Here is a 22,203-nt window from a genome sequence, read left to right on the forward strand (position 1 = left end):
TAGTAGAACATATTTTAGCCGTACAGGTGTTCACATTTGTCATATATTGTAGCATGATGGCATTACTTTCTGTATACTATTCATAGTTTACGAATGTCTTAATGTCTTAAATTTAACACAAATTGTTTTAATCTTGCTGGTTGAAAATCATATCTAATAGTAATATTAATCCAGGAAATTAGAACTTAACCCAGTGAATGTGGCTGTTTGTATGAAAAGTTCAACTTATACAACATTTTTATTCCATTAATTTGTTCTTCAATCCGTCTGTATAAATATTGGATGCGTAAAATAGTTCTTTTCGTCAAAAAATACTTTTTCGTTGTAAATAAATATAATCAAAATATTTGAACTTCAACTGTTATAGTGTTTTCTTTTTAAATTTTTTTTAACGCGTTTCGTGTCAAATCGTTATACCTTTATTAAACCGCTTGTCGAAATCGTGCAGTAAAAATACCGCTTGTCGCATCTATACAATACGCTAAATGTGTTGAGTAAAATCATAAAAAATAATATTTCTAAATATTGAACGTCCACGTCCCGTAATTATAATCATACTGTCCCTCAATATCCGATTCAATACAAATGAATATGAAAAATAATCAAATTATTTAAGTAAATATATTTCGCTTTGGCTTATCGATTTGTGCGTTTTGCGCACGACTTATTGTACGTTTACACGCATGCTATAGTTAATTACCGTTACCAGGTAAGCACAACACAGCGGATATAACACTTTTTATCTTTTTTTTTCTTTTTTTGCTGCTCAACACGAAATAGTCACGGCTGACATTCGCATGCATCGCAAACATAATTCATCGGCGAGTGCCATGCAAAGTAGCTGTACGTTGTTTTTCCAACTAAACGTCTTAATAGCGCCTGTGTAAACTCGATAAATAAACACACTAGCATTGTTTAATCCATGGTAAAATTTACCAGAGCAAGTGCGCACATGAAAAGCTACAACGAATGACGGGGGGCCGCATAAACGGTTTCGGAAATGCGTAGTGCCGCCATAATCGTACTGAGAAATTATTGTAATAACCTGCGCATTCTTTGGTCACCCGTTGCCGGCATTATACAGTGATGCAACACCTAGAGATAAGTTTAATAATATACCGTATAGGATAGGTATATATATATATATAGTTTGAGAAGTCACGAGGGTGAGTGAAAGAAAGAGTTACTGTCCGTAATATCTGGAAAATGAAAAGTGACAAAATTATTATATACGCTGAAAGACTGACCTTGTCTGTTTTAACGTCGCGAATCCCTTTTACGGTTATTACGGTTTTTCGGGTTTAGCGTGGATTGTTTGAAAATGGGATCAAAAAGAAAAATTACAGAAGTTCTTCTGTAAAACGGTCAAAGTGCTTATAAGGTCATAGCACTTTGCAGTGGTGCAGTATAATAATGTATACTTTGAATTTTGGTGTGTATACGGGTTAGAGCATAAACTGTGAAAGTAAAAAAAAAAAAAAATGAAATACATATATATAATATATTATGTAAACAACAAGAAGTCTGCTGTATTTTATGTACGCTATATACGATTTATAAAAACGATTAAAAACAAATTTACTTTAATCTTACGTGTTATATCAACATGGATTATTAAAATAATATTTTAGAATCGATGCATTAATTACGATACACGTTATAACAGTGCGCATGATTCAGGGTTGTGGTCTTAATATTATTTCAGCGTTTACAGTGTTATAGTTTTTTTTTTTTTTTATCGTATGTACTCAATGCAATAATTATAAAACAAAAGCTGTTTCTTAAACCATATCATGTATTATATAATATATAATACATTTTTATTCACCGAATTATGTCGGATATAATTTATACACGCGTGATGATAAATATTTATTTTCAAAAAGTGAATTTTTGACTCTCTATTATTAATGGAATAAAACATTCTTATCAATCAATATCGATTAACATAATAAAATAATGTCTGTGATAAGAGCTTAAGAACAAAAAATTATTTCGGAAATACAAATAATAATTAATATAATATAAAAATTATGTTTTGAACAGTATGGAGACCAAAACCGTTCAGTATTTGAATTCAAGAGTAAAATCGCAGGGATGGCTATATTTGAGTGTTGACATGTCATTGCTGGATGTTATGCTAAAATGCTGTCTGAAATGTTACGTTAAATGTCACACTTGTCAAGTGAAAAGTAAAAATAAGTTAAATGTACTTTCCCTAATAACGATTTGGTTGTCATAGTAATGCCATAGTAAATGTTAAGTAAATATTTTAATAAAAATAGAATCGGTTGATGCTATGATTTTGACTACGTTTTTATGAAAACTTAATTATTTTAATGGTAACGGTGAGTTTTTTATTTTTTTCAGCGATGAATGTAACATTCAGTTTTTTCTTACAATTTTGATAAACATGATATACCAACATAAGCGTGCGCTGACTCCGGTTTCGGGTAAAACACGAGATTAACTCATTCCCGTTTTTCGAATTCAACGTTTAATCCGGCCGATAATTTTACTTTTTTTTATTACAGAGAATTATAATTAAAATCGTATTGATTATCTTTAGTTTGTATACAATTTCTTACAGTAAATGTACATTTTTACAAGCCTGCAGTTAATATTTATAATATAATAATATAAACAAAATAAAATAAGCATAACAAAAACATATCAATATTATATTATATAAATTTACCTGAATCTATAGGTACAAAACAGAAAAATGTTTATAAAAAAATTAAAAATAAATAATTAAATTTGTAAATTAAACACTTGTTTGCACACTCATAAAAATAGTCTACGCTCCACAGTTATTATATTTTTAAATCCATCAATTGCACTGTCGATATTTAAAGAAGTTAATTCTTGTTCGACAAATAAAAACATTAATGTAATCACATAAAATAATGTTTTTATTTTGATACTGAGACCAGTATACGACGTGGTGTGAAGTATGATGCACAAGATTATGGCGTTAGAAGTCTAGTTTATTTTAAGATTTAATGAAAAAAAAAAAAATGAATTATTAATTATGTTACAGACAATAAAGGATAATGATTACAATTTAAAATCATACTTCTCTGTTAGTGTAGAAAGGATTTATTTTATACAAGTGAATCAGGAAAGAGTCGTGGAAATGATATATAAGGCATCGCGACGACTAAAAGGATACGGTCTGACTCGTGGGAGTTTAGTGTTGGTTCAGCGCGGAGTTGTACAATTTTAATGTGGCCACCGTGATTTTCATAACTGCCTGCGTAGGTGTAATAGAACAACAATGGTGGTATTACGACAAGGGTTGGTTTCGGTGGGTGGATAAGATTGTAAGGCAGTTTATACACACCCATATATGTACTCATATAATACAAATTAAGTATAAATAAAATAGCACATATAGTTATAATAATATCACAATCCGCACCCACAAAACACGCTAATAAGCAATGCTTTCTTTAGCCCTTACGAATGTAATGTAATAAAAATTACCTACGGATGTATTATTATCAATTTAATACACGGTTCTACGTAGCACGCTATGTTTTCACGGAGAAACGGGGAGAGACGACGGGGTGTACGCGATGAAACCGTTCAGTCCAATTACGTACTTATCGCATATCGATTACAAATTTTTTGGTGTGTAACTGCAGTAGGCACAAGTATTATATTTCACGTTTTACGGATGATTAATTGCTCAGAGTTAAAATACACAACAATACATGTCATTTACATAAAAAAAAATAACGACGATTATACGTTATGTCATTTTACTTCATTTAGAGAAGCCGTTCTCAATGTTTCTCAGCCTCGGAGCTTTTTTTTTTTTTAATTAGAAATTATACGTGTAGCCCCAAAGAAATATTTAACGTTAATTTTTAACTATCTGTGTTTTATCTTCTACGGAGTATAATAAACACGAGTTATATATATACGAGAGTTGAATAAAGTTATATTTATGAATAAAGTAATTGTGAATTGACAAAATAATTGTGAAGCAATAGTATTAAAAGAACTGGAAACAATATTATTTATTATTTAAATCTACAAAACGAGAACATTTAAAAATAACACGTTGCGTATACACATCTTGATATGAAAAATGGACTTGCTTTTTACTACTGAGTTTGTCAATATCCGGTGTCACAAAAGTTAGTTGAAGACGCATATCGTTTATATCATGTGTAGATAAAAGAAACAATTTAGTGAAATATGATGAAAAATTAACCTAACCCATAACATCGAAAATAATTATATTATTGTTATATTAAATAAAAATGATTTAAAATAAATATATACTTTAAATAAATAAGAACATAATTATTTGAATTATATTGTTGAGTTAACTAATTTGATAAAAAATAACAAATACTTAATAATTTAATAATCAGGGGTGGATTGGCCTATCGGGAAATCGGGAATCTCCCGATGGGTCGGTCCTTGTTTGGGCCGCTCTATATTATAATATAATCACCAAAAAAAAGTTTTATTTTATAAAATAAATAAAAAAATTAAAAAAAATAAATATATATTTAAAGATGCATTAAAATCAAACTTCAAGTTCAAGTTGGAACTGATTAATTATGTAACTTACCCAAAACTATTATAACTATAAGTATGTTATAGTAAAATTATTGTAAATTTTACTAATTTAGGGGTGAAACTAAACAAATTTTTTAAATTGATGCAAAACAAAGAATTTTTTTTGGAGGAGGAGAGGTAAAATAGTTTGATTTGCGGTTCATGGGCCGGTTTATTTCATATTTTCTATTCTATTATAATATAAATATTGTGATCGAAGAAGTCATCCATTGTTTATACCTCTCATAGTTCTTTGATACACGTAAATTAATCCAAAAAAAGATTTCATCAATTCCCCAATTGCATAATCATTGTTTTTATTTTTTAAGTATTAAATTTTCATAGTTTAAGTATTTGGTCAACAAGTTGTTTGTTTTTAGTTTCAGGACAGGTTTCGCTCTGCACAAATTGTCAATTTACTGGTAAAAAATGTTGAATGGGTGCAAACGAGTTACCTCGGTTTATTATTATTACATTATTAAATACATAAAACCATTTATATCCATAATGTTTTTTTTTTTTTTTTAATTAATTTTTTTTTATTATCATTATTATCAACCATTTCATTATAAAATACAATTTTAAGTATCATAATAAATAATAAAATAATAAGATAATAGAAAAATTACCTACACATTTAATCAAAGCTTGTGGCGGTGTAAGGAGTTATAGTATACATGATTGAAATTGTATGATTAAATAGAGAATTATAAATAAACAATTAGTTTTGACAAAATAGTTAAATAATACTAATCGATTTACAAAAGATTATTCAAGCAATTGAATTATACAGCAAGAGAAACATAAAATAAAATAAAATATGAGTATAATATACATGGTATTTTTTATTGTTATATACATTACAAATTTTATTTCTAAAACAATTAAACTCATTACCTATTACAATACTGAGAATAGCCAATTCAGAATTTACTTTTTTATCTTTGTAGTTATACGATTCTCCTCCATATAGTATATTTCTTTTTTATACTTATAGGCATTAAATTATAACTCTTAGGACCTAGATACCTCAAGAATTGTCGACCAAACGCTTTTCTAGTATACTAAATTTTAATGCCTTGTGTTCTCTTTTAACTATAAAATTTTTCATATCCATAAAGGATTCAAAGTTTTTGATAATATATAAAATAATTATTTTTTTATATACAGACTCAAATGGAAGCACATTGAATAACTTGAAGTTCTCTTTAGTTGAATGTATTAAAGTATTTTTACTTAAGCATATCCTAATAATTTTTTTTGTAAATATTGTTGTGGTCTAGATGCATTTTGATATTGCTTGAATATTGCTTGAAATAACAATAAGTAAATTATGCGCATAGTTTGGATTGGTAGAAACAAACGTAATTTATAATAGCTAAATGAGATAATAAGCGCATACGCATTACAATATTATGTACATGTAAAGTTCCATTTCATATTTTTATCGAATGTTAATCTAAAGTATCTTATACTAGAGAATCTAAATATTTTTTTTATAAATTGTCGTATTACCTAAGTCCATATTATAATTATTAAGAGTTTCGAAATTATCAAAACTTTTATCATCATTATAGATCGAGAAATTTATAAAATTAGTCTTATTATAATTAATTAACCATCAATTTCTATGTCACTTATAGAATTAATATATAAAATAAATAGTAATGGGCCCATTACACTACCCTGTAGTACCCCACAATTTATTGTCATTTCATCACCTGAGATATCATTGATTTTAACTATTTGCTTTCTATTTTTTAAATAGCTCATAAACCAATTTAGACCAATATTTTTTTAAATAGAAATTCGGTAATAAGTTGATTATTTCATGATGGTATACCGTATCCAACGCCTTTGCAAGATCAAGAAAAATTTCCGTTACTTTTTTACTACTATTCAGTGCGTTGTATATAAATTTACTAGCACTGTGCAAGGCACTTTCAGTTCCCAAACCAGGTCTAAATCACACTGTTCTTTAGACAGCAAATTATTATTTTCTAAAAACTTTATTAGTCTACCTTTCATTATTTTTTCTAAAATTTTCGCAAAATTGTTTATCATGGAAATCGGTTAATAGTTATTTACATTCGAAGCATCACTAGTTTTTAAAAGGAGCTTAAATACAGCTAATTTTAGTTTGTCTGAAAATGTATCTTCTATTAAACTCAGATTATGTATATATTAGGAGTTTGATTATATTTCCGAATATAGACTTTAGAACTTTTACTGAAACTTCATCATATCCTGCAGCAGTATCGTCTTTAAGATTTGTAATAATCTTTAGAATTTCATGATCATTCATTTTTTCTTTAAAATGTAGATCAAACGATTCACTAGTATTATTTTCAATATAATATGAATTTGATTGTTTAATTTTATCTGCTAAACTACTTCCAATATTAGTAAAAAAAATATTAAAAACGTTTGATGCTCTTTTTGATCACTTGATGAAATTAGAATTTCATTATTATGTCGTATCAATTTTATTATTTTTTCTTTATTTATTTTTTATGAATTATGATTTCTTTTTTTTCCAAGTTAATTTTGGACTAAATGAAATTTTACGAAATTTTTTTTGTAAAAACTAATTTTTGCAGTTCTTAAAAGTTTCGTAAAATTATTTTTGTATTTTATATAGTATGAACCTAATTTTTCATTATTTGGATGTTTTTTTACTTTTAATGATAACGTATTTTACGACGAGCCGAACATAACAAACCCGAAGACATCCATTCTTTTAACTGTCTATTTTTTTAATTATTCTTTGAATTAGATTTTTTTGTGGTTGTAGATTTATTTATAGCATTAATAATTTTATCAATAAAACTGTTATAACATTTATTTACATTTACGCCTTATATATCAGCCCAGGTTTCTTTAAATAAAACATCGTTTAAATTATTATAATTTATTATTTTATATATAATATTATTTTTTGACAATTTTTTATCTGTTTCTAATGCCAATACTATAAAATAATGATCCGATATACTTATTTGGAGAACACCCACCTCGATTCTGTTTTTATTATAATTATATGTTTGTATTATAACTACCGATTTTCTGTGTATCATAACATTTATAGCATTAAGGCGTGGCTGGAAATGTCATCTAGGGGACAGGAATGTCATCAAAAAATGTTTAGTGTTATTTATTAAGTACATTTTAAAATGTTTATTCGAGTTAAAATGTTTATCTTATTTTATGATCTTTAATTATAACCAATGATTATATACACCATAGATAGCTGACTGCATACAATAGAAAATACGCCATGCACTAAATGGTGAGGTTGCCGTTACGATGCGCTCCGTATAGTGTCTAGTTTTGGTGAATTCCCCGTCACAATCACTAGTAATTCACAGTAATGAGGATCGATTGAAACTTTTTGACTTCATCTATGGCTTGCGATCAATTATTTTTCTATTGCAAACCACCATCCATCATAGTTTTTGATTTAAGAAAAATGTTATGGATATTTTGAATCCCATAACACAGGACGTTTTTCGTACTGTTCTATCAGCGGGAGGCAATTATATTAGCACCACTTCATTAATAAATGCAATTTAAAAACTATGGGACTCAAATAATTGATTCGTTTTTCGGGCATGGCAAAATAAAATCGTCTGAACTGAGTGTCGCGTAACACGTATTCCTTTGATCACGACCCGGTGATCGACAGTCGTTCGGATTGTGTGCGTTGTATGCCACGAACACAAACGCGACGCACAAAAATGTATTCGGCCCCGTCCATTTCGGCTAATTTTTCAAAATTCGAAGTACAAAAGTTTGCTGCGGACGCACATTTAGGTTGATGTATACCACTGACCAACCTATGTTATTGTGCACGCGCTAGTAATCGGTTTCTATCCATTCAACAATTATCTTTATTCTACGGCCGAGTGGATGAAACACAAAATATTTACGAAAACAGCCAGGCGTAAAAGATATAATAAACTTCAACTGAGCTATTTATCACGATTTTATATCCGAGTTAACAAGACATTGAGTGTTATGAGAGTTTTCAGAGGGAAAAAAATCGAGTTGTCAAGCTTTTCGATTTTTTGAAAATCGACTATATATATATATATGTAATACTTTGTATATATTATAACGTATTTCAATATTACGTACGAGGTAGGCAAGATTTTTTGTCGTAATAAAGAACCCACAACTGCAATAACGGTATACTATTAATAATAAAAAAAAAAAATACAAAATCGAGTGGAACGACGTTTTATTAAAAAAAAAAAAATTAATATTTTCCCCTCCACACTTATATAAATATTTTATACCTGGGGTATAACTACATGTACATATAGAGTATCGTTTATCGATTCGTTCGGTATAATAAATATGAGGGTTCGTACAGAAACGGTACAATTTTTCATCTTCTCCGATGAAATAATTTCTACTGTTGTTACGCCGGTTCTGTACACATGATTGCCGTCATGTTTAAATTGACCGAATGGTATTTGTTTCATGTCTTACTTACGGTATTTTCCATATTCAAACCACGAGCCGTACACGTCAGAATGAACACGTGCGTTGCACCAGCAGGCATGATGATTGATGATCATCTTGAACGTGCTCGTATTGACGCTGAAGTGTTCTCGAATCGAAGTCTGTTGCGATTAACAGGTATTTCGACAATTCTCTGGATCCGTAGAAATCATTGCACTTTTAACGATGATGCGTCGAACCATTCACAAGATCTATGATTTCGGATGCATATTTTTATTTGTTTTGGAATCAAAGTATACACGTATTTACATTTTCAACAGATTGTTCTTGGGGTCGTAAGACAACGCGAAGGTTTTATTTGGAATTACTAAAGCTAAAGACACATTTCTGACACATCTGATCAACGATGGCCTTCCGTTTTAAATGCACGTTCATCATTGCCCATCCCAAATTAATGATAGCTTTCATTTGTGACAATTAATTTAGCATAAATACTTATTTAATACATACATTTGATCAATCGAATTCTTTCCGCGCCTCAAGAGTATTGAACATAAATGTTTCCAAATGTATATGTTCTTTTTAGATTTTTAACTGTAAAACTAACGATACAGAACGTATATTGCATTATTATAATAACATATATAATGATACGCTCATTACTGTTTTAGCACGGACTGATCAATTATAACTCTTTCCCCATTCATACATTCAGTATTATTAAAAGTTTATTACTATAAAATATCATAATTACTTTATCTTCTGTATTGGTTTTCTTGCATCTTTGTATTTATTGTTTGCTTTTCTTTTCTATAATGTAGATAAAATATATAATGGCATAGGTAGTTGATGCAAAAAATAAAACTTATACATAACTTTTTAAATAAATACACTTTTATATATTTATTTAAAAAGTTGGTTGGGAAAAAAAATGTTTTAAATAATTACTGCCTTACTCTAATAATTTGTAACAATAAAACAAAAGGTAGTAAACATCGGTCATTGTTAACATTTTTTTCGCATCACAAAACATCTGCGATTGAAGTGATTTGTTCCGTACTTTGGAACCACCCGTCATTATTAGACTAATCCTTAAACGAATCGTGTACTCAATAAAACAGCATAGTATTAATAATAATAATAATAATAACTTTAGGATCAATGAGAGTGTGTGTGTGTGCGGCAAATCGAATTATGACTGTGACGCGTATAAAAAGCATACCGGTAAAAGTAATATTTTTTTGTTATGTTTTTACGTTTTGTAAGGAATTTATTTGACATTGATAATATTTTGTATAGGAACATAATGTTTTATGCTCATTCTTCGCACTCGTTACCGCCACCGTTTCCGATAACAACAGTTGTCGGACTTTTATCCTCTCTCCATTTCACACCCAATTTTCTTCCAGGAGAAGACAAGCAAAATCATTTTATATTATTATATTATACATTTAATTTTACATGTGCGAATATAATTTTGAAAACAACAGAGTATTGCAGTGTTTTATGTTTGGTATCTTGTATATATATATATAAATTTTTATAAAATAATATCATTTTCTAACATAACCTAACCATGATTGTAAGAACAAGTTTCAAACCATTGTATCATCAAAATTGATAAAATGGGTATACATATGTAATTTTTAATATCCCTCACATATTTTTCTGTTATGTCTTTTATTAACAAAACAAAATAAAAATCTCAGCTCTGGTATGCAGAAATAATGTCAGATTTATAGTTGAGCGTTTTTATATGACTCGTCCATTAAAGAGTATAAAGTAATAATTAATGCCTTCATAGTTGTTTTCTTCTAATTGGTTAATGGTTTGACAAATAATTTTTTTACTGATGTAAAATATTTTTGTTTCACTGAAATTCATTGGTTTCTCCCTGTTTTATCGTTTTAGATCTCGAAACTATCAAATTCAAGATCAAACTCCTTCAACTTTTAAAAATAAAGTTGTAGATCTCTGTACAAGCAGATGTGGTCTTCGTGTCGGAAAAAAACTCGAGCTCAACTCGAAGTGCAGGTAAAATATATGTAAGTTTGTAGGTTCATACAATAAATGTTAACGTATCGGATCACAATCAAAACATACTAAAACGAATAATAAAAGTAATAATTTTAATGATTATAATTATAGTAAAATTTCTGTTAGTTTCCATTGGCGTTTGGTCTTGACATGCGGACGGATGTTGGTTACAAACTCGGCTGCGTTTATTAATTCACACACAGTGAATACTGCAGAACTTCTCTGCCCGTGGCGTAAACAAGTCGACCGCATGGAGAGGTATTAGGGATAATATGCTTTCCACGAACTCGATTAATGCATAATTATAACAATTATCATCGACTCACCACCAACTGCGCATTAGCAGTTATAATAATAGATTTTAACCAGCGAAGAGAACAATATTTATTAATTTTCATGACCATTGATCTATGTAAAAAGTATACAATGTTCTTCCACCTGCTTCTAAGATATAAATATTCATAATAGTTAAAATAATATTCTACTACAGTTTTAATATTTTATGATAGTATAACGAAATCATTAAACGCGTAAACATTTATGGCGAAAGAAAATATCCATGGGAAAATGAATATTATACATCGTAACTATAACAATAACAAGTATTATTACATTGGAACTGGGACACCATTATATAGAATTGGACGTATTCATAGTTATTTAGTAATATTATCATCGACGTATATCGGTGCGTAATCGACAAAGCACTAGAAGTCATGTTAGTTGAATTTAATTTTATTATACGACCGTCTGCCGTTATATGTTTTACAATGGACTTTTGCGCTCATCTAATGTCATCTCATGTATAATATATTTACGGGCAACGATTTACCATGAGAATATACTTCGAACCGCATATATCACGCATTTGAATTAATTATAAATTATGAGAGCGTTATAATATACTATTTTGGTTTAAAACACGTCCAATGGACATACGAATAGGTATACGTGGTATATTATGAGCGTGTTGGGGAAAATTGTTAGACCAATAAAAATTAAAGCACGAAATAATATTTATATGATCAGGTGGTGACGATAAAATGTAAGTTCCCACGCAATATATAGCAAGTAAAAATCACTCTTGTATGTGTCTATGTAAGTTCCTACACGAATAATAATTATAACGAATGCCAATTATCTACCTATTTTATTCAGACTCAGGACTGAAAACCTAATTTGTGTTATATAATTTTGTTTTGTAAAAAAATATAATCCAATTTTTTAATTAAATCTTGTCTGTATCTGATAATTTTTCGTCTCTTATCGTCTCCCAAAGAGACGGTTTTCATAACAAATACCCGTAAAATTCATACTGGAGATAGGTAAAGGACGAAAAACAGAGTCAACTACCAGTGGGCCGACAGTACACGAAGCTAACAAACAGTTGGCTGACATAAATTTTTAAATTCGTGTTTCATATAGTGACAAAAATATTAATGAAAAAAAGCTTATAGTTTCTTTTTTATTCAAGACCCATTAATAAAATTGAGAATAAACATTGAAATAACGGAGTTCGATGTGACTTGTAAAATATTTATCTCTCTCTCTCTATAGGTATATATATAAATCAAATTAGGTTTATTTTATAAGACAGAATCACTATTTCCGTCGAGTGTATTTTTGAAGATAAAACCATATTGACACCGGGGGCCTTAAGTTTATTCAGCTCATCGGTCGTCAGCCTTTTGATTTTCTGGTTAATGTCATTATCTCATTTGTAATGTAGTTAAACAAATGTACTTCCAATACCAGATTTCGTAAATATATATTTGCACACCATAAGCTACTGTTAGTCCATGTTGTAAACCATCAACATACTTAGGTATTCGTTTTAGTTTATGAATGGTTAAAAGCGTGTGACTGTTTACTTATGTTATGTGCGTGAATTCATAAGGATGTTTGTGAATCTAAAATATCGTTTACAGTTCATCACGTCACAACTAAATCAGACAAGTTTCATTTTTCAAAGGTTATCCAAGTGACCTTTATAATTTTTATAAACCTTTCACTAGGTTAACATTACCAACAACTTATTTCCAACAATATGAGAGGTTGTTAAAAAAAAAAACAAAATGGTTAAACGTAATGATGTTTACAATTATGGATAAGTTATAGAATTTATAATTTGTTATGTAAAGTTTTTCTGTATATAAATCAATTCATTATATTTACATACATAATTATTAAAAATTAAAATGTAATGTAAAAAGAGAAAAAAGTAATTTAAGGTTGTACAGAATATTTGAATAATTGATAATTATTATTATTATTACAAAAGATCTTTGAAAAATCAAATGTATATATATATATTTATAAAATCTTAATTTTTTCGATCATATAATACCATACGATGTTATGATATGACGCTTCAGTCGCATATTTAATCATATGGTAGTGTACTTTTACTAAAAAAAGCTAGGTAAAACATTTTTCGCATATATCATTGAATGTTTTACTTAACGAACAAAATATTTTGGTTCATCTACAAAAACGAGTTTTCTCTACATAAGTTAAACATGTTTTTTTATAATTAGTTAAGTTAGCATCATACATGCATTATACATATAAAATATAAAACTTCACGACCAATAATGTATTTTTATAATATTGTATTTAAATAAATAAATAAATAGTTTATATATAGAAAAAAAAAAAAATAAATAAATGCTTAGCCTAGAATATTATTATATTTATAAAGTTACGATTTTATTGACTTTGTATAATATACCTAATGATGAATCTTAAGTTCAAAATCAACATACTTTATAAATATAATTATACTATAAACTAGACATTTAATTATATGTTTATTTATTTCTGTATTTCTTAATTTACTAGTATTAAACATTTTTTTTTTTATAATATTATTACAAAATATTACATATTTTTACATCACTTATTATCTAATAATTTGTATACAATACACATATGTTTATATGAGTACATAAATATTACAAATTATGGTGTATTGTACTACAGTTAAGTGGGCTTGGGTATTAAGATAATATAATGAATGAATAATTTTGAAATTAATTAGATAGAAAATAAAAATATATTACATAATAATATTATGTACATCTGGATTATTTAATAAATTTAAAATCTAAATTAAATTAAATGATAATAACGAGAACGGTGTGTGGATGCAATTTTATTTAGAATTTTTAATTTTTTTCGGTACTATACATTTGTATTTATAAAACGAGTGTTTTTACTTTCACAAAATTCTCAAGTAGGTTATACAGGTATATAATACAAGTATGTATTACCGTGTACAAGAAAGTTATACATTATTTTTTAAGTAAAATAAGCAAAATGATTCGTTGTTTTCAGCTCGAAATTTACTTGTAAAACAATCAAATATCCCTTTATATAAATATTTATTTTATTTATTTAATATTGAATACGGTTAATATTATAAATCAAATAACTCTATGATATTGACGGTTAAAACATTGTCGATAGTTAACATATTATGAGTCTTATGATTTGAAATACAGTTTAATCATTATATTACTTTGTACTATTCAAAAAAGTATTTTAGAAATAAAGGGTTAATTATCATGACATACACTATAAATATATGTCATATACGTAGTAAGTACCTATATAGATGGTACCTAAGAAATTCAAATCCAAATGAAAATTAATAATGTGTTGAAAATATGCTTTCCTTATTTTACAATGAAGCAATAATAAATTTTACTAAGTAGATTATATACCATCGTGTTTTATCAAAATCAACCTAATAAAATATGTAAAACATACGATTTTGTGATGCACGTAAATGTGTTGCTAGGTGACGTTATATTATATTATACTAAGGTAAATTAATTTCGTAACGGTAATAAAGAATAACAATTTTTAAATATTGATCTCAAAAAGTATTCAGATGAAAAAAATGGGACTATGGGCATTATTTTCCTCGAACAACGATAAGATTTTTCAGAATATTAACACTTTTTGTGATCACATCACAGGACTTTTGTCTTTATCGTTTTTTTTTGTCCTTCGTATTACACCGCGTGCTGTCATAAATTTCCATTTACATAAAAAAATTCAATTTTTGTTTTAAAATACACATTACACAATAATCTGTAAGTTTAAAACATTAGATCATGCATATTTTGGTATCATAACAAACAATAATAATAATAATTTCTGTACATCATAGATAGATATATAGGTAGATTGATGGATAGATAGACAAATATATATATATAGATAGATAGATAAATATATAGAGAGAGAGGAAGTGATTATAAGTAAGCAAGTGATAGCCAGTGGGGGTGGTATGGGAAAAGCGGATGGATAAATATTTGTTAACCAAGACACGGATAGGGATCCATCGAAGCACCAGAATATATTGACAGCAGACGTGTTGTGTTTTATGTGGCACTTCGCATTTTCAATATCAGCAGATAGAGGAGGAATACAGCTCTTTTAACGCGATTCGATTATTTCCTTCGTTACTGTAGCATGGTGCATTTTCTTACGATAATAAAATAAAAAAATAAAAAGTAAAATAAAACCAAACACGTATTTTTCAACTTTTCGAATAATATTATATCATCATATGATGATCCTTATTAGGAACACGGATAATTGATACAATCACGTTATTGAAACAAAATGTCTGAGGACAGATCGGCAATATATTAAAACATTGTAAATCAATCGGATTATTGAAAAAACATAGGTTTTTTGAAACAATGAGGGCCAAGGTCATTGAAAAATTCTGGTTATTTAGCAATATTCAATGTATTGTAATTACAATATACTTTATCTTAAGTCGTTACGATCGAAACCAGTCGAACTTTCGGAACAAGTGAAGGAAGATTGATTCGATGTGGACTTACACCTCGATGTTGCAGAGGTTCCAACGGAAGAAGGTATCTGTAATGCGGTTATAAATCCTCAAATAATCCTCAAACATGTTGTCACTGACTATGAAAAAAAAAGCGAGGCAATCCCCATAAACTAAAAAAATTGTAGAAGTTTTGTGTCCTCAGAAGAGCAGGACTGCACCGTGCGAATGAAAAAGGCTTTAGGCAACATTATTCTCATGCAATGTTCATCAAGTTACTCGACGCAAATCAAATACAAAGTATACATGTACAAACAAATATCATTGATATACATATTTTACGGGCAAAGCATACAATTTGGGCATTTTATACACTGTCCGAATAATATATAAAATGCTCTTCGTATGTTGGGTAATATAGATAACAAATAATATGATTCAATGAAATATGATAAATCAATGAATAATGACATGTATTTTATATTATTGATTAATTCATCTCAGTAGATATAATTAATTGCACCGTTAATCCTTTCTTGGCTGTGCTTATTATTTTTTTTTTTTTTTACACGATTTGCAAGTATTTAAGTATAGCATAATCATTTTTCTAGTGATATTTTTATATTTTGTATTTACATTGTGTTCCATCCTGTTTCGTCCTCAATGTCCAATCGATAAATGAACATTATAACATCAAATAACTCTTCATTATGTACATAATATTTAATTTCGTTGTTTTTAGATACTGGTACAATTAACTTATTAACATCAGAAACTTTTAACACATTATATTTTTTTAAAAGTTTACAATCATTCAGTTCCTTTTTCTTTGAATTGTTTTTAATTGATCATATCTTAATTTGGAAAAAAATGAAGTATTTGAACTTTTTTTTTTTAACAAATTGTTGAAATCTTCATTAAACTTTTCCATATTTGAATAAGTAGTTAGGTACGCACTGAATGAATTAACCTGCACTATATAAACGATTCGCGGTTACTAAATAGTTCATTTTTGAGAATAGGTAAAAAGCCGACTGCACGATAATCACTACAACTACTTATAATATAACTTATAAATCAGTAAATATAGTAATAATATATTATGTCACGTTCACACGTATAATATTTGGATAAAAACAGACATCCCCATTGTAAAATACGATAAGAACAAACAAACTAGTTACAGATAATAATTTGACTTTATTTTAAATATGTTTTACGATTTATCATATTTTACTAAATCATATCATCCGTCATCTATATTGCCCAATATACGAAGGGCATTTTATATACTGTCCGGATAATGTATAAAATACCCGGGCATTGTGTAAAATGCCCAAATTGTATACTTTGCCCGTAACATATATACATATATATATATATATATTAATACGTAACGTAAATATGTTTTTTTTAAACATTTTTTTTTTTTTTTTTTTTTGAAACGATATATTATATAATTATCTAGTGGAGACTATAAAGTATAACTGATATATGATTTTCCGGGAAAACAAATTGCTTATATTTATAAATATACTATGTATCAAAAATATTTAAATATATTTAACTCAAAGTTACATTCAACTATAATGTTTGTAATTACAACGTTCGCGTTATACGAGTATGTACTTTAAACGACGGTATTTATCTTGATGAAAGAAAAACAGTTAAATAAACAATTGTACAAATATCAATATATTTGTTTACTAACTCTAAAACTATTTCTCGCATATGTACTTGTGATTCAACACTTCAACTAACCAAAGATCAAACTAGAGCAATGCAAAAGTGAGCAAACCATGTTATTGGATTTAACAATGAACTCAATATAAGATAGGTTACAAAATATATTGAAATGCATAAATTTAAATTTCTATTAGAAAACACAATGAATGTTATAGGTATTCTAAAATAACTTTTTAGAATTTTTTTTGAAATAGAATGAGATAATGTTAATTTATTTTGTGTGAATATTTATATTTATATAAATATATATATCTATATATATAATAATAATGTACATAGATTTTAAAAATATTTTTTCGTTATACTATACACTGAACATTTTTATTACATTAAATACCATAATGTTAAATTAACTATTGTAAATTGTGTGTATATTTTTTAAGGTAATATTAATTTAATAACTATACAGTGTTTAAAATATAATAGAATATAATATTGAAAATATTTAGTTTTGATTGCTACTAGTAAATATTTTCACTTTATACATTTATACCAGAGACAAAGGTTAGACAAATAAAAAAATGTATAAACCCAAATAAGTACGATAAATACCTTATATGTATTTTATACACCCCATAATACTAACTGAAAATTTTTATACTATCTACATGTGAATAATATATTTAAATTTAAAATTACATCAAAAATATAATAGATACAATTTAGAACACATAAATTATTAATTTTGATCGATAAAGAAGTGATATTTTCGGTGAGCTTAAATCAAACGACTAATAATAATATAAAATCAAAATACCAACATTGGAAAGAAATTTAACAATAACAGTGATGTATATAGATGGTTTAGAAAATATAAGATGTATTTTGATTTATAGCACATCAAGAACTAAGGAAAAGTCAATAATTTCGGAATTGAAATATGTTTCTACCTGTAAAAATAATTGCAAAACAAAAGTCGAAAATTTTGTAACGTATTCGATTTTCATCGATCTACAATAGGTGAACTATTTTTATCTCGAGCTTAATTAAAAATGGAGTGAAAATAAAACTAATATATAAATAAGTAAATGCTTAGTCTGGGTTATTATTAAAAAATAAAAAGCTTGTAAGAAACGGAAAAATAATTTTATAAAACAAAAGCTATGAGACAGAGTATTATATTATGTAATATTGAAAGACGACAAACATAAACCATTCTAAAGGAGGCCCTTTCGGTGATACATAATAATTTATACGTAATGTTTTTATGAATAAATTATCGTGTTCAAGAAACAATCGTTTGCCAGACAAGCGATACGTGAAATTCTTCTGGCTAAGACAAGATGCGTTCTCCTAATGATATAAAACGGTAACATTGATCGCTGTGTAAAATATTTATCAACGAATTTGAATGGGAGCCATGGTGGTTCTGTTAAAATAATAAATAATACTGTAGGCGGGTGGTGTACATAAACATGATGAAATAAAACCCCTAATAAACCCCTACATGATCAATAATATTTTCAATTATATTGAAGAGTTAGATTGACACTTGCGTAAATGTACTTCAATCATCTCATCAAACACAGCCGTCAATACTCATTCGATCCTGGACTTAAAAGTATTCGTGTCGTGTTCGAAGTGTTAGTTTAAATATTTTGAAATGGTTTTTAATTCAGATTTGGGAAATTTAGCTGTGACTTTGGTACTGAGAAAACAAAAAAAGAAAGAACTAGACGCTGGTCAAAAGAATGAATTAGGCTGCAAAGTTGTTTTACACATAAAAAATTACTATTGAACGTTCTTTGAGATACAGAACCAGAAGATTACAAAATTTTTCTCTGAATGAACCAAGAAGGGTTTGATACCTTACTTGAGCTAGTTAGGTCCAAAATAGAAAAACTAGACACTATAATGCGTAAAGCAATCCTTGAAAGTCGGGAACTTTCTATGACATTGAGGTACCTATCATCTGGCATGGATTTGGAAGATTTGAAGTTTTGTCGGTGATGAAGATTATCAACTACTGCTAAATTGTATGAAACCTTACAACAGAGCAGTAATCATGGATGAAAAACGGATTTTTAATTATTGACTGTCCGGAGCACGCAAGATCGTTGAAAATGCGTTTGAAATTTTAACATCGAGGTTCAAAATATTAAAAAAAAAAATAAAAAAAAATAAAAATATTAAAATTTGCACCACACAAGGCTCGGAAAATAGTGAAGACTTGCCGTCATTTACACAACTACTTGTCAACAAGAAATAATGGATATTATTTGCAACGTGGTGATGTTGATTACGAAAAAAAAAGATACTGATAGAGTATAAAAAGGTTCATGGTGACAAGGAACTCAGCATGTGTCAGAACTTCGAAGAACTAAAGAAAAGTCAACGGCTGAAGCGAAGAAAATAAGAGATGATTTTTGCGAGTATTTCAACTCTTCTGGGTCAGTTACGTGGCAAAACAATTATTTGATTGAGACCCATACGAGGTACCTTTACATTATTTGTTTCAATTATTTAGTACCTTAGTAGTTACTTTCATTGATTATAAATAGTAATAATACCAAAATAATAGAATTTTTATTTCGAAATACAATATTGTAAACAATAATAGGAAAAACACTCAATAATTCAACTGTATCATGTGTGTAAAATAAAACTTATCGCAGAAAAACAACGACAGCCCATCGAATGTGTCACGCGTGGATTTTTTACTGTAACAGTCGTATTTGAAAAAAAAAACTAATTAGGTCGTAAATATAATTATAAAATTATGGTTCAATTATATCCTTCACCAAATTTCATGTCAAAATACACATAAATAAATAAGTAAATATTTGATGTTTACTAATCTCGGAAGTTTGAGTTTCTGCTATCTCGACTTGGTCCTTGATAAACAGTACCTAGTTCATTATAAAACCATACGTTGAGTACTGGAATATCGTCTACTGATGCACCCAGTGATGTAAAAATACCTTATTTTATAATTTAATTGTATAATACGTGTATTATACATATTATGTATTATACGTGTATAATACAGTATTTTACAAAAATGTTATGGTGTTTACATAATTGTTAAATACATAACTACCGGAGTGTAATAAGAATGTAAGATCTATAATATTAGAATTTATTAGGTCGACCCATAGTAAAAAGAAACAGTAACTAACGTTTAGGAACTTCAATTAATTGTAACTTCTAGCCTGTAGGTAATTAAATAGAACTAATAGAATTCAGTATAATATTATACTGCGGTCTACTGTCTACGATTATGATTTATGACTTAGCACTTATCACACATATCACTACGATTTACAAATATATCGACTAGAATCATAGAACTTAAGTTAATAGGTCTATCGTTTATGGTTAGAATAATTCTTTATAATGGAAAATTATGCTTATTCTTTATAATCTCTTTTCTATGATCGATGCCAACCGGCAAACACCTACAAATAACCATGTTACTTGTGTGGCCGTGCTCCGTCGTTTTATTATTGTTATTACTTATCACTGTTATCTACCATTTATTAATTATAACTGATTTTTTTTTTTTTTTTTATACCACTTGTATTTTATTTTTTTATAAATGACGTATAATAAGCCTGTATAATACAATGTTATACAATATATATTATACAATTTGCATCACCGGATGCACCTTACCGTTTCTTATTTTCAATCGCCTTGTAGCATTTGTTAATATTAGTGCGAAATATATTTATTTTTTGTTTCATTTTCTCTACCGAGAAATCAGATTTATACGGTTTTAAAGTATCCAAAATTGTTTGTAGTGCTTTAGCTTTTTTATGTTTATTGAAATAATCTTTTTATCTCAATGGCTATAGTTCAGGGTAATTACGGCATAAAGTTATCAAAAAGGGAATAAACACTCACGCTCACCAACCTATTCGTCGCCAAGTAATATCTATAGTTCCGCCATGCCGTCTATTTGATAAATGATCATAATTTCAGAAATATTAACAGCAAATGCTCCTAGACGTTCAATATGTTCTGTAAATCTTAACCGTAAATGAGCATCAATCAAAACTTCTATCAATCTCTCTTAATGATTGACAATCCAAATCAATATCCTTCTAAACGATCAATACTCACTTTAATATGATTCCATCAATATTTTTTATACGAATATTGACAATATTATTGATCTTTCTTTACAGAAGATAGCATATGCAATCAAACGAGAATCCCGGAAGAAAAAATTATGCGACTACTTTACACGGTGTTTTACATGATGTAAATGATGTAAATTACATAGAGCATAGAACGTTTTGCGTGTAACGTAGGCAGGCAAAATTATCAGAAAAATATATAACTCGGTCCGAAATATTTAAGCTTATACGAAACATTATATTTTAAGACTTGATATTTAAGTCAAGAAACTTTTTAGGGCACTCGGTATTGTGTTGTGATTACTTGAAAATTCGACTTACAAATAACACATTCGTATAATACATACATTTCTGAACTGGGTCGTAAATTAGAAGAAGAACATAATGTTATATGAATATTTTGTACAAAACACCAATCCGTGACCAAACAAATGTGCCGAACAAAAGGAATGGTATATATATATACCATTCCTATATGTATAT

General features: G+C 28.0%; 1 protein-coding gene across 1 annotated transcript in view; it reads left to right on the forward strand.

Annotated features, from left to right (window-relative positions):
• The first annotated feature begins 9,116 nt into the window (after positions 1-9,116).
• LOC112690853 (tigger transposable element-derived protein 4-like) overlaps positions 9,117-22,203 on the forward strand; it is a 53,163-nt gene continuing 40,076 nt past the window's right edge. Inside the window, exon 1 of the mRNA XM_025564953.1 lies at positions 9,117-9,222. Within this exon, the coding sequence (XP_025420738.1) occupies positions 9,117-9,222 (106 nt within the window). The remainder of the gene's footprint in view (positions 9,223-22,203) is intronic.

This window comes from Sipha flava, unplaced genomic scaffold (genome assembly GCF_003268045.1).
Source record: "Sipha flava isolate LNK unplaced genomic scaffold, YSA_version1 522_pilon_pilon, whole genome shotgun sequence".
Classification (NCBI taxonomy): Eukaryota; Metazoa; Arthropoda; class Insecta; order Hemiptera; family Aphididae; genus Sipha; species Sipha flava.